Raw genomic sequence first — 20,312 nt, forward strand, 5'->3', positions numbered from 1 at the left:
GTAGCATTTGCTGTTCATGAGTAGCAGATCTGGTTTGACCTGAGACGTCCATCGTTAGTATTTACACTGTTTTAACCAACTAATACATGCAATTATTGATTTAATACTGTTACAAAAACAGAGAACTCTAGAGTGGTGTACAACGCACATGAGCTATTTATCGTTCAAAGAATCCTGTTAGTAAGAAACAGTGACCAGCTGTAAAGTTTTTCTAAGAATTGAGAGAGTGAGAAAAAAATGTAATCTGATCCACATCAGCTGGAGCAGCCAACGTACGAATACTGCACTAACTGTCATATGAGCCCAGATGAAATGTAATGTATTTGATTCCTTTCTTTGTTTGTATGGATCTACATCAGTTACATAAACCCAGAGGAACAAAAAACCTGCGGGTGTGTTGGCACAAAACTTCACCCTGATTAGACCAACTGCAACCAAATAAGTCACATGTAACTGAAAGAACTGGACGACAGCTTTACACACAGGGTCAGTGAAATTAAGGTTAGATATTAGCCTCTTACTAGCTACTACACTCTCTATGTAATTGCAGTTCAAACACAATGTATAGTATAGAAAATGAAGTGTGGGAAAATACTAAAAAAACACAAACTGTCTCAACATGAAAAATAAGAATCAAAAGCATCAATGTATCCTGTATAATTTATATTCTGTGTGTTGAGAGGGGGTTTTTAGTTCAGTTACAGGGCGAGATTCTGTACATCACCAGCCATGGGTCTTGGAGGTTCAATGTCCCAGGGAGAAGTGATCTGGGATCAGAGCCCACACAGCACCAAGTGATACGGCAGCAGTATTTCTACCCCTGACCTCTGAAACAAGGATGAAGGACTCACCACCTTGGATTTAGCCAGGACATAGAGATAAAAAAATCTGACCTCAGCTCTGCTTGGTTACAAAGAAGACACCGTATCTGTTGATAAAGTGATCACAGATTTGGTTTAGGTGCAATTCAAGAAACAAAACCCAATCCACACCATGGTGATAGTGGTTAGAGGTGATGTGCTGCTCTGGTGTTTGCTGCCCCCTAGGGATGAGAGCAAGGCAGTGCAGGTGCAGTGCTGGAGCGTGAGGGAGGGGAAAAGGGGAGAAGGTGGAGAGGAGCTGGGGGTGTGGATGGAGGAAAAAATCAAACCAGCGATTTTATTCATCACAGCCCAGCAGCTCCATTCGCACGGTGATGCGATCGTGCCACTCCCACGGTAGAAAGCGAACATATCGGCTGTAGAACGGAGGCTCAAAGATGTTCATTTTGTGAACATTGTTGTCGCTGTTGCCTGGAAAGATCTGGAGAGAGAACAAAAGTCAGTCAAACAACATAACTCATCGATGCGGTTAAACTCTTCAACTAGAAACACATGAAACAAAAGGAGTTTTAAAATATTAATGTTCAAGTGGTCTTTGTTCCTGCATACATACCAGAAAATACAGTATGTATGACAGTAAAATGTGTATATCTTAAGAAGTACATGTTTTTGTGGATGTAAGAAGACTAATAAAGTGCAGTTTAACAACACTGTCTGGCACTTCAGCACAACAAGATAAAATCTTTAATTTAGTGGGAGTCCTTTCTTTCCAAGTGAAAGTCTGAAAACCAGAAAATCTGCTTGTTACCTGATTGGACTCCATATAAAATCCTGTAAAAGGAACTTTGGCAATCGATAATGTTCACAAACACCAGTCAACATCATCCTATTGAAAACAGATCCAAGGTCTAAAAACGAAGTTAAGTCATAAACATTTCCTGAATTAGATCAGAGCAAACAAGGCCAGAGTTTGCTCTGGCCTTGTTTGATCCGTCATTTATTACCTTCAGTTTATGTGGCAGATAAATTGTTTTCTGAATGAATTAGGAAAGACTGCAAAAAGAAACGTAATCTGATTCCATGTGTGTAGACGAGTAAGTCAGATACAGGCTTTACTACTCACTTAAGCTATATAAATGTTTACCTTCAAGAATACACAAATTAACTTTTTATATAAACCTCAGCAGTACCTTCTTTATTTTAAATAAATTATTATTAAATTAATTATTATTAAATGTTATATATTAAATTATTATTACATATACTAGTACCTTTGGTTTCATCCACTGCAACTACATTGTTATCTGATGATTTCTATTTGAATTCTACATTATGCTGATCTATGATGTTGTGGCTCAACATTTGTGACCGTTTTTCAAGGTAGTGTGCCTGACCTTGTCCACCTTCGTGGTCTCGTCTTTCACAATGGTCCAGGAATGTCCATTATCACTGTAAGCCACTTTGAAGGCTGTGACAAACTGGACGGAGCCAAAATCTTTGGCTCCCTGCGTGACGATTCCCGTGACCTTCTTGGTGGACCGGAGATCCACCTGAGAACAAAGAAACAGCTGCATTTAAAAAAAGCAGTGTTGGGGGAAAAACTATAAAAACACACAGCTCTGTCCACTCCTCCTCTCGTTACCTGCAGCCACTCAGATCGGTTATTGGTGGCGGCGGTCCAAGCATTGGTCTTGCCTTGTTTGTCCAGCCGGGCGTAGTGAGGGAACCAGGTGAAGGCCTCGATGCCCCAGGTGCGGAAGGTGCTGGAGGCTGTGATCTGACCGTCAGACAGCAATCGGGACTTCATGCCCATTGGCTCTGAACAACCTGAAGTGTTTGAATACACTGTGGTGGTCAGACCAGACAGAGTACCAGAGGAAGACACAGAGAAAAAGAGGAATGGAAAGAAAAAGAGAAAAAAGTATGATAGACAGGGAACACACAGGAAGCATTGCAGGCCAGCCAGTGATGTAAAGAAGTACACATGCACTCATATGTGCATACAAGTGAATGTGTAGCAACATATGAATAGCTTTACATTCATCTTAACACTTATTATCATTATTATTAGCATTATACACTGTGGCAGTATTAGTTCATGTATTGAATGTGAAGAAAATGACAATCTTAATGCAACACACTTGGCTCAGAATAAAGCAGCAGAGCAGGCAGGACAGATGAACACAGGGTGAAAGATACATGAAAGATTTTTTTTCTAAACTACAGCAGTGCTGTTGCTGTTACCTTCGCATGCAACATCGCGTCTTTTTTATTACATCATCCTACATTCGGAGTTGTGTGGAATCGTGACTTTGAAATACTGACCTATAACTTTCAAGACATTTTATATTCTAAGCAAATTTAGTTGTGAAAAGTGAAAGTGAAAAGCTTGCTTCTGTCTTTTATAAATGAAACAAACACTAATTTAAACAACATGCAGGTTAGGAGCTCAAGCAACAAATGCTTTGCAGTCATGCACAAAATGAGGGATGATAAAATGACAACCATCAAGAAAGAAGAAAACTCTGCTTTATGACACAAAAGTGCAGCACAATGAAAGACATGTTTATCACATGGTTCTGATAAGAGATCATCTTGGAATAGATTCATTAGACACTGAGCATCTGTGTTCAAAGTTACTGAGTAATTGTGCAATCCTCTGAGAAACACTCTTTGAAATATGAGCAGTTGCTGAGTGTAGGACTGAAAATAATTAGGGAGGAAACACAGGAGGTAACTGCTGGAAAAAATGTATTCCCCTTCGTGGCAATAATTTTTCCCACCTGGAGTTTGAATAATATCTCTCACAGTTTGTTACAGTGTGCTGAATGTTTTGGTTTTTTTTCTGTGCAGGTTTACCATTGAGCTCACAGCCGACCAGCTCCATGCGCAGGGTGCAGGCCTTGCGACACACCACAGGGACAATGCGGATGTACTGGGCAATGATTGCAGGGTCAAACAAGTTGGTCTTGGTGCCGTCGTTGTCTACATTTCCCACAAATACCTAAAAAAAGAAGGACAAGTTAGCAAACCGAATCCAATGAGTGCAATTAGTTTGTCATGGTACAAAAGAGAATATATTTAATGATCTGCAGTACATAAAATAAACTTTTATAAACAACAATATGTGACAATATACCACTCTTTCACAAGTGGTGAAGTTAAGCACATCATGTCAGAACATCACAGTCATAGGATGTGACTATATACTACATAGTTTGTGTAGAAAAGGTACTGTTCCCCTCTAGTGGTTGTTGGCAGAATGTGCTTTGGCTTTGGCTTTATTGTTTCATTCAGAGGATAACAAGCAGTTTCCACATGTGTCTCCTTACCTGGTCCTTTGCCTGTCCGTCCGTTCTATACATGGTGTATGTCTTGCCATCGAGGCTGGATGCCACTTTAAAGGCTTTGATGAACTCAGCTGTTCCTAAGCGACTGGCACCCTGAGTGACGATACCTGTGACACGCATTTTCCTCTTCAGGTTGATCTGTAATTGATGGAAAAGGTCAGTCAGTCAGGGCCACACACAGCTAGAGACAAAACAACCATTCACTCTCACACTCACTCCTACGGTCAATTTAGAGTGTCCAATTCACCTAATCCCCACATTGCATGTTTTTGGACTGTGGGAGGAAGCCGGAGAACCCACGCACACACGGGGAGAACATGCAAACTCCATGCAGAAAGGCCCTTGTTTCAACCGGGGCTCAAACCCGGGTCTTCTCGCTGCAAGGCGAGAGTGCTAACCACTATACCACCGTGTGGCCTGATAGAAAAGGTATCATATATAATAAGTTCTGGCCTTCTATCAAAGAGTTCACCTGAGAGAAGTTTTAGAAATCATGCAGGTAATGTCAGGACAAATAGTTTTCAAATTGTTCAAAGGATAACTACAAATGCACCGTCTGCAGGGGTGGCCAAGTTTCCCACAATGTCAATAAAGGCTGCAAAACATCCCCATCCATCACGGATGTTAATTGGAGTTTAATCTCACCTCTATCCATGGGTTCCTGTCGTGTGTGGCAGAACTCCAGGCATTAACCAGTCCCTTGTTGTGGAGGCGGGCGAGCTCATGTCCCCAGCGTTGCAGGCCCAGCAGGGTGTAGCGGACTGATGAGGCCGAGATCTGGGACTCGGCGATACCTCCTCCCTCCATGCCGAGCAGAGAAATGCATCCTGTGGTAGAGAGGTGAGCAAGGGTGGCTCAAACATCAATAACACACATCTTACAAAAGACTAACTTTATCACCTGCATCATTTTAAATTCAACAATAGAGAAAAAGCTGAGTGCATAATCAGGATAGAAGTGATACTGACAATAGTGGTCTGAATACACCAATGTCTGTTACATCTCTTGTAGCCACCTGGCCCTCAGCTGGGAGTATGTTATTATTGAGTGCAGGCACTCACGCAGTTGGCAATGTTTGCCCACATAAGGTGAAGGGCAGTGGCATTTGAAATCTCCATCCAGGTCCCTGCAGATACCTCCATTCTCACATGGCTGGCCGGCACAGTCGTTTATGTCTGCAGAGAGATTAAACCCAATGTTACTGTGGGCGGACAAAAACAACCTAGTGTTCAATGTTAATGTCAATGTCAATGTCTGGATGCAGATCACACTTAGAGAGTGAAGATCAAATGTCATGCTTCAGACTTAAGCTTTGATATTTCTGAAAGGTAGGTTAGTGGAAGGAAGCCATGCCAACAAGCCAGTCCTCTAGCAGAGAGAAGGCCAGAGACAGGAGCTGCAGCCTTGAACAATAAAGCTGAGGTCAGAGAACCAGCTGTACCAGGAGATCATGTGGTCAGGATGTGAAGTAGATGGGTCCCCGGAGTAAATATCTTAAGTTGGGTGTCTGTGGAAGATTTCTTTATTACACAAGCTAGTTTTAAAGAGTTGAGTGTCATTAATAAGATCTATTTGAGTACATCTTACAGGACTGTTTAATTGTCTTGTAAATCTCAAAGCTTCCTCCTGATGGCGCCCTCACCAAAACTATTAGTTCAACTCAACATCTGTGTCAGATGACTCAGAGAGGAAAACGAATCATCGAGATGAAATGTGAATTAACTCATTTTTATTGCACACCCTCAACAACTGTCAGTGCGATGAATCCAACTTTAGTTAAGGAACTAGGTTCACATTTAACTCGTCCCTTATACAGATAATGCACAATTAAGGGGGAATTTCAGTTTCTGAAACTTTAATCCTTAGAAGTTTATAGAAGAAAACCCAAGGAAACAACCACAAGCACACAAATGTGATGTTTCAACAAAAAATGCACACATGGCTGTATCTCTCTACCCACATGCTGGCTCTATAAATAGCTCCATGTCCAAACGTTCATTTTCACAGACACGGTAGGAATAGGCTCCAGTAATTCCAAAATGTGCATTTATAATATCTGGATGATGAAGTCCACAGTCATGACAATTTGGGGTCTGGGAGCTCACTGTAAATCAGATTTACCAGACTATAGCCTGCAGCAGCAGCTGAACATCAAACTCTCATCTTCACACTGATAAATGTAAATATTTTTATCACTGCAAATTTTGATAGAAGGCACGAATGTCTGTATCCAGACGTGATAGAACAAGAGAATGTACAAGAGGCACTTTAGTGCTAAATGCACATAATTAGTGTTTAAGAATTCTTAATTACATGAGGGATCAGAGAAGGCTGTTACAAACTACTGCATAACAATTTGGACTGGCCAATTGGTATTATGATGTGCACTGGGTGGTGAACAAATACAAGGCAGATGATATTTAGCACTGTCCATAAGAAAAAGTGGCTACTTGTGTGTGTCTAACCTCATGAAGATGGATAAAAAGATTCAGAAATGAATGCGAGTAGTGGCAGACTGCTCTGCTCCATAAACTATGTCTACAGTATATCAAGGCCGATCTCTTGTTTTTCTCATGTAGCACACAAACAGACATGTGAGATGTGTCACAAAATACTACACCTACTGTACAAGCCAGAGACCTGTATGACTAATTGATGAAAGACAGACAGAAACTCTGGTCTGGTGGCCATCTCTCCAGTAAGTGGATTGGTCACCAGAAGAACCGTACAGTCTGGTCAGCTTCGGGCTCTAATCTATTTACATGTCAACCAGACAGGGTGTTGGAGGGGGCTGAGCTTCACACAACATTCACAAGAACAGGTGACACCCTGCAACAGCAGGGTTTGTTTACTAGACTGACTCTGCATGGTCATGGTACTCAGTTACATGTAAACATGAGACGCATACGGAAGCGTTTATGAGTAATGAGCTTGTAAGTCTCTCAAAAGAAGAAAGACAATATTGACCTATTAGTAGCTATTATGCACTGTGTGTAGAGGTATCTTGAATCAGCACATATAGATTTTAGAGAGAGATCACGTGCAAGGCCTCTGTACATCAAACCCTATAGCTGCCAACAGAAACAGCGCACATCAACAGTATTCAGGAGTGTCGATATCTATCTCAGCATGAAGCCAAAGCCAATATAAACCTTATTTGAAACCAGACCCCGATCAATGAAAAGCCAAGGTCAGCTTGCAGCACATGCAGCAACAAGCGGAGCCATTTACATCCACAAACTGTGCTGCAGCCAGCAGGATTTAGAGTGGACCTAAAAGAAAAACTTGCTTTGCGTTCTGCTGAGCAAGAAGAGTAGATGATGTCACCCAATGTTATCTTCTCCAAACCTCACAGTATGAGGGTCTTAAGGTAGTGACACTGAGATTTGAAAGTAAACCATGTCACCCAAAATGTGAGAAAAGTTTGCACTCAATACTGTGTTCAAGTACCAAATTCACCTCTACTGTTGCCATGGTTCGACAAGGTTGAAAGGTATAGAGATCAACAAAGAAAATCACAACGGCATTATTATATTTAAAAAGGACTGATAGATTTTCAGATGTGTAATTTTGCTGCACACTGTGGACAGGACAAGCTACAGCACACCAGGGTGAGCCACAGCAGAACCCAGAATACAGTAGCTTTAAATAGGATGTCACTCTGCTGGAGGGATACAGAGCTCTGAGTTTAAAATTCTGATGTCATAAAGTTTATTTACAGAACATATTATTTTAGGTTGAGTTCACTATAAAAAGATCAAGACATGATGACATCAGAAGCCGTGGTTCTTAAATGTTCAGTGTCTGCAACATTTAAATATCTATATTATTGCATATCTGCAGTTTGAACTTCAGAGTTTTTATATAAGATCAAATTTCCTTCACCACAAAATGAAAAAAGGAACTTGGCTTGTGACTGAAGGCTTGCACGCTCCCTGCCAGGTTGAGGGGACTCGCTGATTGTTAATTGGACACTCTAAATTGACCCTAGCCACAGGGGGGCCACATCCAGTGTACTTCTTGTGCCAGTCCCCAGCCTGGATAAATGAGAGAGTTACATCAGTAAGGCATCTGGCATAGAAATCTCTGCCAAATCAAATATGTGGATCAGCCACTGTGATGACTCCTAGGGAGGGAGTAGCTGGAAAAAACAACTTTCTTTCGCCAAATGTATATTTGTTACTAAATCTAAACCAAAACAGTCATGACTTCATGTCCTTGTGTTTTGGATGACTAAAAGGGACTTTCTCGGGGGTTAACAACAATGGATTCCTCTTCCTGAACAACATATTATACATTATCACACAACATGTGGTTTAGTTTCTTAAAGCAAATCACATTAACCCAAGCGTGTGGATTGACGAAATTGGGGATTGGCTTCTGACAGATATATATATACACAATCTGAATACCAGTATTCAGACAATAAACAAAAACAAAACACTTGTTTTACTAGAATTATTATTATTAAACCAATGTCTCTATAATGTTGTAGTACAGCATAGCTGGAAATTCAGACCTGTAGAATCCAAAGTTATACAAAATAAATAATTAAGTAAGTAAGTCATGTGTTTCCAGTTTTCCTTGGAAACAGATGTGTATTTTACTCCACATGGGGAAAAAAGACTGTATTAATACCAGTAATACACTGGTTTTGCTGTATTGGTCTGGCCCTTCCACTCAAAACACCCAACAGCCACTTGGGTTGCTTACAACAACAATCACTACAGGTTAAGCAGTAATAGGTCAACCTTACTTTAGGTTTATGTGGAAAGTAGTAAATCAGACTTAGTCAGATTTGTGACAAACATTCACTGTACACACAGTAGTGTCAGTGTATTATATATACTGTATATACACACACACACAATCCCTGTACACAGAAGGAGGCATGGAGCCCAGTCTGCCCACAGTCCCACATCCTAGGAGGAGCTGAAAACTCAAAAGAGAGCAGCAGCACACTCATACACAAACACACACACCCTTTGATGATTTCCATCTACCAAATAACTGCCTTTATCGGATGTTAAAATCTGGGATTTAGAAATTATAGGAAAGAAAAACCATTTTTACACCGACTGTTTCCATCCACCTACTTTAGCACAAAAGTACAATTTATCTTCATCTCCCTCTCTCTCTGTGTATCTCCATACCCCCCTGCACCACCACTACCACCCATAAAGGCTTTTAGAGCAATTTGACAGGACAGTTAGAAGTGCTGCGGCCAGACTTGAGTAGTGACTGTGACATTGTCAGGAGGGCAGACTTAATACACCATTCCGCCTCCACGTTTGCTTTTTTTCGCCTGGCAACAGTAGCAGCGCTGACGTTGAGCATGGACCGCCACTTACTGTTGGCTAGACTGGCACGAGGGCTAAACCGTGCGTGTATGTGTATGCTGTATATGAGATCATGAGCCGTGTGTGGTTGTTCCACGTGGGATGTGCCGTGCATATGTGATGAAGGTTTTTCCAGTAGATTTGTGGTTCTCCCTTCATCAGTTTCTCAGAGGAATTTTAGACCTTTAAGAAAATATATTCAGCCATTTTAAAACAACCACATTTGTTGTTATTGTTGAGTTAAATATTCTCCATTTGTTTACTGTTGAAATTTGTATTGTATATGTCCATAAGTTTACACATAGCCTGTAGCCTATAGTCCTTTTTTCTGTTTTACCTTTCTTTAACCCTTGCTTGTTTTGTGTTGTCTAATGTTGCTGTCTTAACTGTTTGCACTGATGTAATAAAGTTTATCTTATCTTAATCCTACAATATTTCTCCAACTGGCTCCTATTTCCCAATTGTTCCGTCTCAGTTTTTTATTGTTCTTAGATTAAAAAAAAAAAAACAGGTCACCCTCTCATCATAAGCAACTGTTCAACTGATTCTTCAGCTTTTTATTTAAATTCTGCCCTCAGAATGTCTGAGTCAATGCAGTATGCATTTCCATGTGTGAAGTGAGTGTGAGGATGTAATTAAATGTTTAACACCACTACACCTCCATAGTTTTGCCACGGTTACTGGTTTTCACACATACCATGGGAGCTGGCTGCCACACACACACAGGCGTGTGTGTGCACACAGACACAAATTAGAGAAACTGTCATAACATGGTCATCAGTAGCTGCAAATTGAAGGGTTCCTCCCTGGTTCTCATAACCAAACCGGTCAAATAAATTCTCAGTATCCTCCAGGCTTTATATAATTAGTGAAATGCCTGCTCTGCGGTGAGCTTTGTACTCTGGCAGCTCACTTACAGTATAAGCACTGTCCAAACACCAATGTATGGATTTTTATGAGCTGTGGTTTGTGGTTCTCAGGCCCAAGAGAAAAACACAAAGGGTTAACATGGACTGTATTTTTATACAGCAAATGAGAACGTTTGGAACCCAGATATGGGCGGGGGAAATCTAGACAATTACAGATGCTATCTTTGAAACAAGTTGTCAAACAACAAACATTTTAGTATGAAAGGAAGTCATCATGCCAGAGTGAGTGAGCTGATAAAAATGTGGTGTGTCTAATCTCATTGCTGCTTTTGTTGCTGGACTTGAGTCAGAAATAAGGACAGATAATGTTAACCTCAGCAGTTCCCCATCTGCCAGTCAGTGTGTGTGTGCTTGCATATCATTTATATATGCGTGTGGGAGTGTTTGTGGATTTTCTCTGCCTAATGCAGCCAAAAAGAACAGAGAGCACCCGGATTCAGGAAGGAAAACACACACAAACAGCATTCTTTCCTGAATCCTAGATTTACTGTTACCTTGTTTCGACATTAAATCTGCCCCTTGGATACCTAGGATAAGAAGGCACAAATGATCAAACACAGGATGCACTCTGGCTTTTCCTTAAAAATCCTGATAAATTCCTGCACATTTGGCCACTGTTATTCCGCTATCTTCTCATGTAAACAGTAGCCATCTGTCTCTGTCTTCAGGGCTGAAGGAGCTCAGCACATGTTCCCACCATTGCTTCCCTGTCCCTGGCTGACCCTGACTAAACCAACCTGCTCTGAATGGCATGTAAAAGAGGCACGGAAAACAGCTGTCTGTCGACTGGCCATCATTTACAGCAGCTGTCTCCAACTTAATGTGCCAGGTTAATCACATTAACAGTTACCTTATTAGAGACGCCAACTAATTGTATATGAATGACTATGACTTTCGATTGTTTCCAAATACCTAAACCTAATTTACAGTTTTAGAAAACAATAAAGAGCTCCAGGTTTATAATGCTAATATGAGTTTTTTCAGTACTCCTTCATTCTCCAATTTTCCGTGTGTGCGTTTCCATTAAAGTGCAGGCACAAGAATGCAAATTCACAGAAAACCTTGAATCTGGCCAAAACAAAATACAGAGAAATACAAATATAAAACACTGTTCCATATGTAATCACATATTCACATAGAGCATGACACTGGAAATATTCTTAGTTTGCATGAGAACCAGAACGTTATCCAGAATCTCTGACTTATAACACAACTGAACACAACAGTGATGGTTACTGAAAAACCTTTGATATATCTATAATACTCACTGTTCTGGCAGTGGACTCCTTCAAAGCCTGGCTCACACTTGCAGATGTACTCGCTGAAGACGTCACCTCTGCGGGAGTGACTGGTCACCTCACAGATGGCCTCATTCTTGCACGGGTTGGGTTTGCAGGGTCCTTTTTGGAGGAGAAGAAAGATGTATTACAGCCAAGTCCAACACAGGTCCAGGAGTACGGTGTATTGAAACCTCTAATAAAGTGGGGTGGGGTGAATGACTTACCAGTCTCAGTCTCATTGCAGGTATCTCCAGAGAAGCCGTCAGGACAGATACAGATGAACGGAGCTCCTGCTCCAGTCACACAGGTGCCACCATTACTGCAGACATTCACCTCACAGTAATCACCTACAGAAAGAGGTGGGAATGATAGTGCTACAGTCAACATCAATCAGTGACAAATGACAAGCTGCTTAAGCAGAGCAACAAAAAGCTGACTGAGCTGCAGAAATGTGTTGTTCAATTTCAAATGTCATGTTCGAAGATCCTAATGAATACAAAAAGTCACTCTTTGAATAAAACAAATACAGTTTTACACACTTAAGCCATTTCCACACAGAAACAGAATTTTCCCTATACAGCCTTTTTCTTGGTCATTTTTAAAAGGATTTCCATAAACACTGCATAGTTTCAAGAAATGTCTTCATACACACAAGCTGTGTACAAACTTAAAGATGGTAACTACAGCACTATACCAACTGACAAACCTGTGATATTTAAAACTAGAAAACAAGAGGAATCTTGTTCTCTAGTCACAAAATCTAATGCCTTTATATGAGCAAATTATGTGAATTTAAATTACTTGATGGTTGACATTTTTCCTGCTTTTAATAAAAAGTAAAGTAGAGCAAAGAAAAAAAGTAGCAACAAGGAAAATACACCTCTAAAAGGTTGTGTATCCTTGATCCAGCTGTGGTTTGCTGCGCTCCTTCTTTCAGATTCATATATATGTTAATCTGACAGCTCTGCATTTCCTGTCAACAAACATCTAATATTACTAGGCCCGGGTTTCCGGACAGGAAGAAGACAATCGGCTCAGATACTGCAGCAGTTCTGACTTTTAAACAAAGTCAGAATGATATGTTTTCAATAAGCAAGAATGAGACTTTTTTTGAGAGCGGATCAGCTCAAAAATCAGGTTTTGACTTTCTTATGCCAGGCAATTCCCCTGTAGTGTTGCTGAATAAAGCGTGAACAGCCTACAGCATGTTAGCTGTGGTGTTGATATGAACAGCTGAGTAAGCCATCACCCCTCTGTAAACAACATAAACACTGGATGATTCTAGTAGCTTCACCACTGCCAATCCTGAACCTGACAATCTGGCAGCTCTCAGGGCATGAGGGAATTCATGTCATCTAGAACTGGGTGGAGTAAAAAATAGAAGAGAAGTAGTGGTTTTTCAACAGTAAACACTGAATGAGTTATGATCGACTGCCACCATATGTTTAAATTCACAACGATATTCTTGTCAATGTGAAACTATGGCATCTCGAAAAAAAAAATCAAAAAGTATCATAAATTATAAATCCAATTACATAGCATAAATAGCTCAACTAAATGCTACATATATGGTTTAAACAATAAACCACATGTAATTACAGTTTTATGCACATACACCACAATGCTCTGCGGAAGTGGCCTCTTCAATTATACCCTTTTAAACTCATTTTGTCACTTTAAATATGGAGGAAGTAAATAATTTGGGGGCATTCTAACACCCGAGACGGTATTTCCAAGTTAACACTTAGCATTTATATAATTGTTAAGGAAATTGAGGTTGGACCCCAAGTGTGAAAGTGGCAGTATAAGCGCGCTCTGCAGGCTAAAAAGAGCTCTGACCTCTTGTTTTTGTCACTGTTGGGGAAGCCTTTCAGTGGGGAAGCTTTTCCTGCTTCAAATGAACCCTGACTCCTGTGGTTAAATACTTAAATACCAATATACTTCTTTTACGATTGCAACTCCACAGCCAAATAATAACATTTCAAAGACACTTCAGTCTTCATGAACATCTAACATCCTGTAACCTCTCCACGTACTCCATCTTCCAACCTCTCTTTCAACCACTAATGTATACAATTTGCATTGAAACATTATCCAAGAAAGAAAGAAAGAACCACTTTGCTTGGCTGTTTATCCACTGAATTGCATTTCTCATGGATGTCTAGTGTTATCAGTGTTAGATCCAGTGTCATGGCCTTCAAGTGCTCTCACATCTCACAGGACTGTTGGGCAACAGGCTTGGCTGGCACCAACAGCTCATCCTTATCCAAAGCTGCTGCCTGTTTATCTAAAGGGAGGGAACACAACCTCCTTTCTGTGCATGGCAGACAGCTGCCTTCTAGAAGCCCTCCTACTGCAGAGAAAGATAACAAAAGAAAGGAGTACATTTAATATTTCCATGGAGAAATCTGGCTGATGAACTTGCAACACTGACGATATAAACTAAACAAAGTAATCCAACAGTGCAAACCTCTGCCAAAACTCTGCCAAGTTTCCAAAAATGTTAATATACTTCCTTGTCTCACAATAGGAAGAAATCCTGAATAACCTAAATTTATGAAAATGGATCCTTTGTCTTTTGAGTTATGCTGCTCACAAACAAACAAAACAGCTAAAAACTGAACCTCCATGGTTGGAGGTATTAAGAAAGGAAATTGTGCACTCCACTACATTTAACTGCCTCTATAAACACTGCTTGCCGTCTGCTCTGAAGGGCACTGTTAATGAGGAAATTAAATTAGTCACATATTAGGCAAGGTGGTCAACAAAGAGACAGTGGTAAAACCACCAGAGGCTCCCTAAATGAATCCCAGAAGTGATGCCACTGTCAGTAAAAACCAGATCAGTATGAAATTATTCGGTCCTCAATAAATGTAAAAGTATGATGAGATTTTAACAAGCTTTCACACAAGGGTCTTAAGAAAGAAAAAATAACTTCTAAATGAAGAGGAGAGTTGTTCTTCTCTATTATCTTAATGGACATCTGACAGACAAGTGCTGTTACATATTTCTAGGGAAATGTGTGGCTGCAGTTTCACTTTCAGTGTTGGAAAATAACATAAAAAGGTCAGTTCATTCAGATGTGAGTAATCTGATTAAGAAAATATATTTACTAAAAAATAATCTATATCTTGCCAAGAGAGTAGGCATGGCGCAGAATTATTGCAATCATTTTGAAAATTAGCTTTAGAGTTGAAATTAGTTTATGTCAAATTGCCTTTTTGGATCACAGATAGTATATATAACAATGTGAAGATATTACACTAATGGTAGCCTATACTTATTCTAATTACCAAGCCATTATCTGAATATTTCTTTGAAAATAACATGATATCACTGTCATATTACTGGAAATTACATTAGAAATAAGATTATATTACCTTCCTATTGAAGACGTATTATTATAATATTGCTATTTTGTTATTGTACTTACATGTCGAGTTTGAACAGAACCAAAGCCATAATCGTCCAATGCTACAGTCACAATTTAGGTCTTATCTGCAATAGTATGCGAAACACATTAAATACTCACAATTTGCCCAAACTACACCAGTGCTAAATGTGCCCAGTGACTCACTTTGACTTAATGACAGATTAGAAAGGTATGTGAAGTTATGTTTGGCAGCACAAATCTTTTCCACAGGGCATTGTGCTTATTTTCATTATTTATGAGTCATAGTCTGCGCCTTTCCCATGATGCCTCAGCCCCAGAATGACAAACAAATACCAGAACAAAAACACAGAGCCGTTTAAGTCAGTTACCAGATAGTGAGAGTTATTGTAAAGAGACATACTGTAAATATAAATAATCAATGTCTTAGATAGTATGGTGACAACATTGCATATTTCTACCATTAAAACAACTGAGAAATGTTTGTCTACTGTTACAAACTTATAATTATGCAAAGTAAGTTTCAGAAGACCATGATCTATCTTACATGACTGCAGTGACTGTTGTTTTGCAAGCAGGGTGCTTGGTTTGGCATCAGTTACCCTGACGATTCATGTGTTTACTTCTCGGAAACATGTGAGTGGCAGCACAAAACACAGCATGTTCACACATGTTCCCTGGAGAATCTTCACAGATGAATCTGATGAATCTGAGTCAACTCACTTGATCCCTGTTTGTTAAACGGACAAAAAAAGAAACAGGACCCTTTAATAAGGATGAGAGGGATGAGACCCTTTTATAAAACCTGCTGTGAAACATGAACATGAGGTAACCATTTCTGGACACAGGGGAGTGAACAAACTGTGGACACTGACAGTAACTCATATTAGAGAAACAGTTACTGGTGGTAAAATAGTATGTTGGAGAAAAAATACCCCAACTGAGGAAGTGAATCATTATGGGGGACTGCTGTATTTTACAGAGGATTTTTTTTTTTGCTTCATACACACATCAGGGCAGAGCCATGAGCGAAATCTCTTTCATCTGAATTAGCACGAAAACAATACATGAAATCAGTTTGAAAGGGATTTACAGAATTTAGCTTAATAATAGAAGCTGTGAAAAGAGGCAGGTTTGTTTGAAATTATTCCGAATTAACCTGTCCATGCGCCTGAAGAGTAGGGGGCTGAACAGATACACAGAGCTAAGAATACATATAATTGTTAGTGATAATACTGTGTGACGGTTTGTTTGGTTACATCAGTGCCCTCTATTTCCTGAGGCTTGTAAACAGTAAACACTCTGCCCTCTCTCACACACACACACACACACACACACACGCACACACACACACACACACACACGCACACACACACACACACACACACACACACACAAACAAACATTCTGGAGCCTATAGGCTGGCAGGCAAGTGTGGGAACTCAGTGTTCCAAAGAGAAAAAGGAAAGACGCCTGCGTCACACACTCACACATATGCACACATATACACACAAGTCCAGTCCTCTTTAAAACGGCTAAAGATGTGATTAAGCATAATAAGGAGTCTTGAATCCTGTCGAGTGCTCATCAAGTGTTATTACCTGCCTCTGCCAAATTGAGTGCCGGAGACGTAGGAAAGAGAGTTGACTTGGACATGAATTACTAAGAAGTGAATTTATCAAGGTCAGGCCTACTAGAGTCCTGAAATAACCCACATCACTTCAATATGAAGATCAGCGGGACTCGTCCTGCTACATGTTAGCTGTGTATAATCTTTAAGTGCTTTACCAGAGAAGCAAAACCATCTGCTGCTGCTCAGAAAAAAATAAAAACAATGATAGCCAGCGTCTAAAAATATACTCACGCGTCACGCACCATCAACAGCATCACAAGCTTCTCTCTGAAGACCTGCACTGGAATCATTTGTCAACAATAACAACTGCCTAAAGTGAACAAAGAGCCTGAATGCATCACCATATAAATACAGATGTCATATATAAAAAATGTGTTCATTTGGTTTCATGACAGCGTGTAAAATATTCATCATGGCAGATTGAAAAGTAGGGTGAGATACTAATGAAGTGGCTCAAATTAGAAGACACTCCATATTGCAATGAAAGATTGATTAAGGGAGCTATTCAAAATTCAGATGGAAGAAAAAGTCCTGTGCTGAAAGATTTGGTGGGATAAGTAATAATAAAGCCATCGAAGATTGAGATGACAGATGCCTTAGGGGATAAGCCAACACAGGCAGACACAAGAACAGAGGGGGTGTGAATGCTCAACTGATATATGATTCAAAACTGTAACCAATAACCAGTTTATTGTACAGAATACCCTACATTTATGATTTATACATTTGTCTTTCGATAGAGTTAATATTCAATATCAAATTTAGTTTGATCTCAATTTCTAGCATATTTTATTTATCTATCTTTTGAAACTCAATTTACAGTTACAAGTAAAATACCAAAAACAATATTACAATAATAATATAGGAATAAAAGGGGGGAAGATGAATAATTCATCAACAAAATTACCCTAAATAACTCCTAAAAGAAAAAAAAAGCAAAGCAGTCAATGGATAATGTGAAGAGGCACTCCATCACATTAGCAGGAAATTAAATTTCTGCTTAAAGTAATTGTCATTTCTGCTTGATTTACTGGCAAGTAAAGCCCATCTTATTCCCAAAAGTACATTAGTTCAAACTGCTTAGTGTTTCAGTGCACCTGACTTCAATCACAAATCAAAACATGCACGGCAACCGTCATGCCTCTGGTCTAATACAGTATCTGGCTATATTTAGCCTGGTTTCAGTCAGCCGCTTTGTGAATAGTTGTGTGTATGAAGACTATGTACAGTGAACACCAATTTTATACTTTTCTCCTAAAGACAACACTCCTCTCAGTTTATATTATGTCCTGTAAACATTACACATGATGCAGCAGCAGGAAGTCCCTAACACCACCACCCACACCCACCTCCATATACCCTGACAGTGTTGACAAGGTCTCAGTGAGCACTGTTGTGGGTGGAAGTTCACTAGCACTTCTGCGTTGGCTGCTGCACCAGGAAAAATAACTTTATGGTCAGTGTAGCCACACCCACTCTCTGCGGCCACTTCATCCACATGAGCCTCGAGGAGCAAACCTGCTTGTGATTATGCTTCTCATCACAATGTGACCTTTTTCAGCTTCAATGAAAACAAAAAGTTATTTAAAAAAAAACCCGAGTTGAAATGTCGATCACACAGGTTTACAGAACATTACATCAAGAGTTATCAAAAATGAAAATGTCAAATGTCCAAATATTTCAACTGAACAACACACAGCACATGTGTTTCACATCACCAAGCTGTTATATGAACTCTCTTCTCTGTCAGGAAGTGTGCAAGGAGTGGAAAGGGACATCATTCGGAAAATACGCCATCATACCAAGGACAATTTTTGTGTTACATGTGATGCCAGAGCACACATGCAAACAGGAAAACCAGGCCATTCTGCCTCTTTGTCTGTCGCCCTGAATGTGTTTGATGCATAGAAATGCAGACAAAGCCAAGCACCAATGGCACTGAAGAAGTATAATAACAGGTCTAATACTGTTATTAATAAAGGGTCACTGTGCACCAAAGTGCCCTTAGGTAACCACACAAGACCATTCATTCTAACTTGAAAAAATATTTCTAATATCTTAAACCAAATGTAACCAAATGGCAGACTGCCATGCTCATGTGGACCCAAACACTGTAATGTGTTTGGGTCCACAACAATATTTCCCAACAACGAAAAACACTTTTAGATCATGTTTTACATTCTCTATGTAAAATACATCATCCTGGGACATACTTTCCATGTCCATGTGTCTACATGGTCCATGTGACACAAATGTCGGTATCTGTCCACGTAAAGCACGCAGACCAGTTGCAGGCAAATGTGAGCACCACCATATTTAGTGAGAGTGTGGGCCCTGCACACTGACTGGACAGTTCTCCAGTCCAGTTGGTGGCGCACTTTTGTTGGTCAAAAGAGACAGCGGAAAAAATCTGGTAACTATGGACACCAGCTTGAAGTTATGTGGAGAAGTCCGCCAGTACCCACACATTTCGATTAATCACTTTAGGCATACAAGGACATACAAATGAGGGTGATCTCCTAGAGATAAATCACTGCTACTGGAATGGAATGTGAGATTGAGTAAGCATGCGTGGAATGCTAGAGTTGACACGGATCCTCACTTTAGTGTGAAATGGAACCACAGCCATGTATGTGCATGTAGAAATGCATAGTAGGCACTCTGCAGACAGAGAACACAGAAATTGTGAACCAGGCCTAGCCTGTCATCTGTGGTGACAGATGTCAATGAACTAAGTCCCAATAGTTTCTTACGAGCAATGGATAGAAATACAAAATGTTTTCTTTTGCCAGAGTTTCAAAATTGCGACAAAACAGACTGAGTTTTAAAACTGAACAAAAAGAAGCAAAATGGGAACTTAATTTACACATTTTCATCTTTCACATTTTTACATAACACGAGAAAAGGTATTTATTTTATGTATAATCCCTCCAGCTCAATGTGAAAACTGTATTATTGCATTTCAGTTCATAGTTGACGCAGATACACACATTCGACACTGAATTATGAGAGATTATGATGTTCTGAACCTTTACATGAGGAGATTGTCAATCTGGACATTCTCTGTGAATTTTAAATCACGTGAAGTAGAGTCCTCATCCCCCCCATTGCCTGTCCATTTGTTAAAGCATCGCCTGAACTTATGCACTAACAAAAGCCCAGTGCACCTTCTGTCTGCTGTGTCTGTGCCACAAAACCCACGCGTCAGTCTAACAAACCACAAAAACAAACACTTCCCGACAAAACAAAACAAAAAACCCCACTAAACACCCCACCACAAACTTAAAATAGACGTTTACAGCGTGACAAAGGAGGCGAAAAAAAACCGTTGAGAATACCACAAGGTACTGCTGAACCCTTTAACTGACGTTAAGTGTAAACAATTGCAGAGAAGGAAACTTACCGTTAACCCCGAACACCAGAGCAGCGGAGAAAAGTTGAAGCCACATGAAGAACCGCGTGTTCTCCTGCATGGCTGTCGTTCTTCGTAAATTAGGTGAGAGAAGGTTTGAGGGTACAAGAGGGCAGCGGCGTTCCGGACGTTTGTGTGACCGACTCTCGAGCTAGTT

At 40.1% G+C, this 20,312-nt stretch overlaps 1 protein-coding gene across 4 annotated transcripts; it reads right to left on the reverse strand.

Annotated features, from left to right (window-relative positions):
- Positions 1 to 809: 809 nt before the first annotated feature.
- Positions 810 to 20,312, reverse strand: mfge8b (milk fat globule EGF and factor V/VIII domain containing b). 4 transcript variants are annotated; one of them, XM_044036627.1, is made up of 11 exons: positions 20,147 to 20,312; positions 11,944 to 12,066; positions 11,708 to 11,839; positions 10,934 to 10,966; positions 5,233 to 5,346; positions 4,817 to 4,998; positions 4,154 to 4,309; positions 3,681 to 3,825; positions 2,464 to 2,648; positions 2,216 to 2,371; positions 810 to 1,302 (listed from the first exon to the last, which is right to left on the reverse strand). In XM_044036627.1, exons 1-11 carry the CDS (start codon positions 20,214 to 20,216, stop codon positions 1,159 to 1,161), a joined length of 1,440 nt encoding a protein of 479 aa, XP_043892562.1. In that variant the 5' UTR covers positions 20,217 to 20,312; the 3' UTR covers positions 810 to 1,158. The 4 variants fall into 4 exon arrangements, with proteins under 4 accessions (XP_043892562.1, XP_043892560.1, XP_043892564.1 ...); XM_044036625.1 differs by having other exon boundaries at positions 2,464 to 2,666; XM_044036629.1 differs by lacking the exon at positions 10,934 to 10,966.

The sequence above is a fragment of the Solea senegalensis genome, linkage group LG10, assembly GCF_019176455.1.
Source record: "Solea senegalensis isolate Sse05_10M linkage group LG10, IFAPA_SoseM_1, whole genome shotgun sequence".
In the NCBI taxonomy this organism is placed as follows: Eukaryota; Metazoa; Chordata; class Actinopteri; order Pleuronectiformes; family Soleidae; genus Solea; species Solea senegalensis.

What these genes read in the sequence shown, in the direction of transcription:
- mfge8b (XM_044036625.1), bottom strand. Translation starts at nt 20,216, where the DNA reads ATGCAGGAGAACACGCGGTTCTTCATGTGGCTTCAACTTTTCTCCGCT. An exon ending in CTGCAATGAGACTGAGACTG is followed by an intron (nt 11,840 to 11,943) that starts GTAAGTCATTCA and finishes TCCTCCAAAAAG; the next exon opens with GACCCTGCAAACCCAACCCG. An exon ending in ACGGACAGGCAAAGGACCAG is followed by an intron (nt 3,826 to 4,153) that starts GTAAGGAGACAC and finishes TTCTTTTTTTAG; the next exon opens with GTATTTGTGGGAAATGTAGA.